This window comes from Galendromus occidentalis, unplaced genomic scaffold (genome assembly GCF_000255335.2).
Source record: "Galendromus occidentalis unplaced genomic scaffold, Mocc_1.1 scf7180000076583, whole genome shotgun sequence".
NCBI lineage: Eukaryota > Metazoa > Arthropoda > Arachnida > Mesostigmata > Phytoseiidae > Galendromus > Galendromus occidentalis.
The window spans coordinates 185,001-191,768 of record NW_003804572.1 but is presented as its reverse complement, the minus strand read 5'-3'; the positions used below and the strand labels follow the sequence as shown (position 1 = coordinate 191,768).

General features: G+C 54.9%; 1 protein-coding gene across 1 annotated transcript in view; it reads left to right on the top strand.

Annotated features, from left to right (window-relative positions):
- Positions 1–259: 259 nt before the first annotated feature.
- Positions 260–6,768, top strand: part of Snoo (Sno oncogene) — a gene marked incomplete at its 5' end in the record, with an annotated part of 10,505 nt that continues 3,996 nt past the window's right edge. The window contains 2 exons of the mRNA XM_003739734.2: positions 260–304; positions 1,229–2,302. Of these exons, the coding sequence (XP_003739782.2) occupies positions 260–304; positions 1,229–2,302 (1,119 nt within the window). The remainder of the gene's footprint in view (positions 305–1,228; positions 2,303–6,768) is intronic.

Here is a 6,768-nt window from a genome sequence, read left to right as displayed (position 1 = left end):
GGTTGTGGCGGCGGCGGCAGCAGCAGCGCTAAGAGGAGCTCCGATACTCGCTCGTTGGCTCGCTGGTGGTGGTGGTGGCTGGCTGGATGACTGGCTCGCAGACTGACTGACTGACTGACTGACTAGCAGCTAGCGAGCAGCAGAAAGCAGGCAGGCACAGACTGGCAGACGGGCGCGCTTGAGTCGCTCACTCCTCGCATCGAGAAGCTACAGCAACGATTGGGCGACAACAGCAGCAGCGGCGGTGGTGGTGGCGGCTGCAGCAGCGACGACGACGACGACCAGCACTATCACGACGACTAGCAAAGAAAACAACAAGAGCCGAGGCAGAATAAGTTGAAGCCTCCTCAAAATGTGTTTGTTTCTCCGTTTGTGGCGGTGCCGTAACCCTAGTGCTTGACTCAGTGACGGTAAAGCAATAATCTCGAAAAGTGCTACCCACGACGGAATAACTTGCTCTGTTCGGTGTATGTATGTGCCCACCACGAATCGGCGCAACAACATCAACGTCCCGGAGTCGAGCGCATTGGGATTCTCCTGCGGGGCGCGTTCGCGGGTGGATTTCGCCCGATTTTTGGAAGAAGTGATCTCGAGTTATGTGCGTACGTGAGAATAAACCACGGAACCCTCCGACTTCCCTCGACACCGTCCTCGAGCGCGTGAACTCGTGAACCCCAAGACTTCTAGCTGTGGAGAGTGTGGGCAGAGAACGGCTACACCCAGACGTTCGTTTTCATAGTTCAGTGCCGAGACGTCGTTACGTCATTCCCCACTGGAATTCGTGTCCTGCAAGCGGTTCGCTGATAACAAACTTCATAACTGGTCGAAGGAGAAAATAACCCTTCGGTCGAGGAAATCGTTCGGAGTCCGAGAGAACGGCTGGAAAAAGTTGGAAAAACAATCGGAAACCGCAGCGAAGGATTTCTGCCTGGAATAATTGAAATGCCCCACGTGAACTCCGGACGTGTAAGGTCTCTGCAAGGCTAGCGGGCTTTTTTCTCGTTCGCGTTAAGTCGATGAGAGATTCGAATTTACGGAAAATGTGGTGCGGTCATCGACGTCCTTTCAATACCCGCTCTTTGGAGAGAAACTCGACGCCGTGAAAAGCAACTGATCGCGGCAAGCAGACGTGCATGACATTGCTTCGTGACAAATAAATGTTATGTGCCGCTGATTCGTGCCGGAACATCCCGCGATGGCAAGTGTAGTCGCTCAAGGGGGCTCGGTGAGCTCCGTAGGGTCGGTGGACGCTTATACGCCGCATCTTAAAAGAGTCCTCAAGAGTTATCGCGCAGCGGCCACGACCAGCTTGCACGGTCCGAACAATGTGCGGTGGTCAGCAGCTCCCTCGGAAGAAAAAGAAGAAGAAGACGATTCTCTATCGCCGCTCTTGTTGAATTCGTCGGCGAACTCCGCCTCGGAATCGACCGAGTCCTCCACAGGGGCTACGGCAGCAGCGGGCGGCGTAGAGGGAACAGATGGAGGAACAGACCCGGCAACGGGTGCCGGAGCGGCGGCTTCGGGACCAGGGAGGTCGTCGTTGTCGCCGTCGTCGGCGACGTCAATAGCGACAAGAACCGTGATAGCGCAACAGCCTCCGCCGTTATTGCTCCCCCTGCCGACGGATCGGAAGTCTAGCGGCCAAAGGAGCTCGACGCTCCTGGAAGGCGAACTCATCGCTAGTTTCAATGTGGGCGGCGAGGAACGGCTCTGTCTACCGCAAATCTTCAACACCGTGCTCCGGAATTTCTCCCTACAGCAAATCTACGCAGTCTGCGACGATGTTCAAATCTATTATTCTCAATGTACGGCCGACCAACTGGCGCAACTGAAAGAAGCGTCAATTCTGCCGTTCAGCGTACCGTCGTGCGGACTCATTAGACGCAGTGACGCCGAGCGAGTTTGCTCGTTACTCCTACACGTTCCAGTCAGCGCTGAAACGCCGAGACAGCTACTCGAGCAGCTGCGAGGAGTCCGCACCCCAGACGACTTGTTGGCGGAGAACGAGGCCAACGGAATCGCCGTTTACCACGAATGCTTCGGAGGCTGCCAAGGACTGGTCTTCACGGAGCTCTACGTCACCCCGGTCTCGCCGTGCGTTCAGTGTCGAGAGTGCCGAGGATATCTGTCGCCGCGGAACTTCGTTTCTCACGTCCACAGAGCCCGGGCTGAAACAAGGACCTGCCACTGGGGTTTTAGTTCAGCCAATTGGCGTCAGTACTTACTTCGGCGTGATGAGAGCGATGAATGCGCTCAACAGAAACTAGAATCTTTCAAAATCAAATTCGACAAACGGAAAAAGGTGAGCGATCTCGATACTCCAGGGCCATTCGGCCTATCCCTTACTAGAATCACCGTAGCTTTTATTTATTCGTATCTTCATGCTTCGAGCGCGAACTCCACTGAGGAAAATATAGGGAGGCGGGAACCGGTCCTCCCGAAATGAATATTGAGCCAAGCGATGTAATAATATCTACTCATCCCTGTCTCTTGGGTCACGGTGGCTGGTTGGGCCAGCCGGACGTTTTTCGCCGGAGGATCTTGCGGAATTATCGTTTCCGCTCAGATGGAAGGATTTCCGCGCTCGACTCATCTATCATAGAGTTTCCAATATCCCAACGTGAGACTTAGAGGAGACACCGGCGAGTCGGGGCGAACGTTCCTCTACTCTTCGGAATGGCAAAGCTGTTTTCGAGGCCTTATCGTTTTTCGGGTCTCCTATCTCTCGTTCTCTTCTCATGTACCCTAGCCGATTTTTTTCTTCTAGTACACCAAGCTCTCGACAGATGACTCCATTGATCGCGATATCTGGCCGCTTGTTTGCCGAGCACCGCGGTGTCCGTCTTGGAGCTTTTTAGAGGATACGGAATCACAACGGGAATGTTGCTACCGGCGCTGTTTTCTCTGCACGGCTGTTGGCGTATTTCGTAAAAACCCGCTGTGTAGCAGAATGCGTTCAAACAAGAGATTCTCTTCGAAAACGAGCCCGAAAAGAGAGGAATCGAGATGGAGGGGGCCGGGGGGTCGGAACTCGGCTTAACAAAGACCGGCGAAAGCCACCAGAAGTTCTGTCGCAGGACCTGTCGACGGCCTTCGAGGGCGTCTTCGGAAGCGTGCGTGCTCGTCTAGGGAGCCGATTTCGTGGAGCTGACGGGGCACCGCGGAGAGCAGCACTCGAGAGACGACAAGCGAGAGAAGACAAGACTCATGCTACTCGTCAGCTCCATCCATGAAACAGAACAACGCATCGATCAGGAAGGCCATCACTGAACACGTGTGCACACCTGTTTACTCACTTCGTTGACCGCTGTTCGGTTCGTTCGTTCGCTCGTTCGTTTTTCGCTCGCCTGTTTCGTCGGTATGCCCGCCGACGCCGCCAGCCTGCGTTCGTTCTAGGAAGCGGAACGCAACCAGGAATACAGCGAACAAAATAGCTCATCGACTAGAATTCCCCCAATGTTTGAGCCGGCTCTGCTGCTCGTCTCGGAGAGCATGCATTCTTGTTGCCCCCTTTTCTTTCTCCAATGATACCGGGCTCCAAGCTTCCCATCCGAAGCGATCTGACTCATCTCAAGCCCCAGCTATCGAGATCTTGTTGGCCGAGAATAGGCCCGTCTGCCGAAATTCGCTTGACGTCGGAAGATCATCCCTGGGATCGGCGTGGAAATCGGTTCCGGGGATCGTCCGACTTGAATTCTCCGCAGTGGAATAGCGAGTAGTTAGTCCCTCCCTTCCGAAACATGCTTCTCCGAGTTGCTGAATTCATAGAGCACGAGAAAAATCATTTAATGACAAGGACGCTTGGGTCAGCGAACAGGGTGTTCGACCTTAAGTTCGCGATGACTAGTCCTCTCCGAAGAGAGAGAATTATCTGAGGGGCGTGAAACTGTCATTGGAACTCTCGATTATGGATCCGATAACACTGCGTGGCGATGCCACTCCGTCTGCCACTCACTCGGGTAGTCGATTGAGATTCCCGTGTATTTTCCAGTGAATTAATCGGCTACACAGCGACATACATTCTTGTCTGTCTTTGTGGAGTTTCTGTCGGGAACGACATCTCCCTGTCTCGGAATCTTTTCCGACGTCCGTCTACCGTGGTAGCAGATGAGCAGTCCCCACAGCCGCTGAGCGGTCCAGCGAACGGAATGGCAGACGAGCAAGCCACCGGGCTGGCGGACGGCGGGCGGGCTCGTCTGTCGACTCTGATCGGCTCGACGCCATCCACCGAGTGGCTGGCTCCAGAAAGTCAAAGAGGGAAATATATTTATCTATTATTACAAAGACGGAGAGAACAACTTTCATTGGCGCCAGTCTGGAAATGGCGATTTCGAGAATACATTCAACAGATCCAGCAGTCGAGCCGATCAAGGGCGGTCGCTTCGATGATGATGTCGACGACGGGATAATGCGTTTTCTGAGGCTCTGAGAGTAATCTCGAAGCTTGGTGCGAACAACCCTCCGACGAGCGGTAGCCGTCTAGCAAGCCGGAGCCTCGGGTCGAAACGAGGGGAGACCTCAAAGCGAGAGTTCCGGCAGAAGATCTCCGCTCCCGTCGGAATCCTGTAGGACTGCTCCTGTCGTAATCATCGGAGTCGACGCTTCCAGAGTCTCAAATTTACATTGTCGAATCGCATCCCGTATCCATCCGCTCAAGATTCAGTTACGGCGGATTATACGATGGTAATCGGGGCGTTTCAATGGAATTGAGAGATACTCGGAAGTTTTGCGTCGATTCCCGCAGGAGCAACTCATGCATTCTCCGATTTCGACAAAAGCGATGTTGTTCTATCGTTACAGTTGCAGGGGACTTTGTTTACTCGTTCCGCCAGCGAATAGCGGCGCAGGCAGCGACGTCAACGACGAGTACTCAGCCAGCCAGCCAGTCAGACAGGCGGACGAGCGGGCGAGCTGGTGAACGGGCGGTCAGGAGGGCTGGCGGGTAGACAGACAGGCGGGCGGGCGAGCGAGCGGGTGGGCATGCAGTCAGCAGCCAGCCAAGCGAGCGCAGAGCCAAGGCTGACTGGTGGAGTGGCGTTGGCTACGTCACGTGTCTGCTCTTGACGGCGTGCGCTATCGTCATTTCGCGTCCAGCCAGCCTCGCGACTCCGCAGACAACAGCTACCAACGGACTTACAGCAGGCCGCCGTATGGACGGACGGGCGGGCGGCAGTCAGACGGAAGGCCGGACGAACTGTCTGTCTGACAGCCGGACGACCGCCACAGCGAGCTATCTAGCAGACGGGTTCGCGAACTGCAAGTGGCCGTCTATCTGCAGACCCTTGTGGAACAGGGAACGAACAGACGCGCAGACGCTTGACGGCCAAGGCAAGAGCGGCGGTTGCCGTCGCGCTTGCTGTCGCGTTCGCTGTCCGCGAAGGCACGCGCAACAATTCGACGCCAAAGTCGTCGGCCGACCGCCGGAAGAACAGACGGGCAGTCGAACAGATAGACGGACCGAGAAGCTGGCGAACAGATACTTCGTCTGACGAAAAAAGGCTTGCCAAGCAGCCCGCCAGCCGCGCGAGTTCGCCAGACAAACGTTCGACAAGTCGGGAACGACGAGCGAGCGGCCGGCCGATCATTCCGCTCTGCCGTATTGAATCGGCCTGGCGGATATGAGGGGAACAAGAGCACGGGTCTATCCATGTGGCCAAAAATCAGTCTGTTTGCCTTTCGTCTGTCGGTCCGTCCGTCCGTGTGTCAGACCTTTTTCCCAGCTGCTTAGAAATCTTCCACATGATATACCCGAGTAGCGAGTTGGCAGCGACGTCTGTTCCATGACAGGCGACTGCGATGACGGAATCGACGACGGTAGCCGTCGATCTCCGTCTGTCTGTGCGTCGTCGTGAGCGACGCGTCGCCATCCGACACGATGGCGACCGTCAATCGAATCAAGAAGCTCTTTTGCCTGGAACTGCGGAAAATATTCCCCGATGGGACATCTGTCGGAGGCGTCGCCGTTTCTGTTTGTCTGGTTGAACTTGATTCATTCAGTCGCTCACAGTCAGTCAGTATGTCCGCTGTTGTTTGTTATATTGTTGCGGACCCGTCTTCGCAGTCCGCATACGCCTAAACCGCAATCGATTTTATAAATAGCGGTCGTATCGGTCTCATGAGTAATCTCCTGTGACCGTCTGGTTCGCGTCGTCGCAGTCGCCGTCTCTTTGTTTGTTCGCTCGCTCGAGCAACCGACCCTCCTATTAACACACCGAATGATAATCTTAAGGTCAAACCGTAGACATTAGACAGGGTAGATCGTCGGCGCAATGAGCCCTCACCAGAGCGGTGTCGAAGTCATTCGAACTATGTACACGAATAAGATTTTATCCACACTGGCGACTTTTCGAGCTGGCGATGTTGGATCTTTTCTGAGCGCAACGATGTCGGAAGGCGGGCGAAACGAAAAAGGATAGAGATCTCCATGAAGGAATTCCCCCATTATCGAAGCAATCGAATTCCATGAGCGAAAAACCGCGCGGTAGACCTCGACCGATGGTAGAGGTTTCTGGGAAAAACACCTACATGACGTTTTCGGAAACCTGAAAAACAGAATACATGAAACCTCGCTCCGTAAACAAGGTAACTCGTCCCGATTCCCGCTGCTTCGGGAGACACATGTGTTTTCTACAGCACTTCTTCTTTCACTACAGACTCATTGAGCTAGCTGGCTGTCGGTCGGTCGGTCGGTCGGTCGGTCGGTCGGTCGGTCGGTCGGTCGGTCGGTCGGTCGGTCGGTCGGTCGGTCGGTCGGTCGGTCGGTCGGTC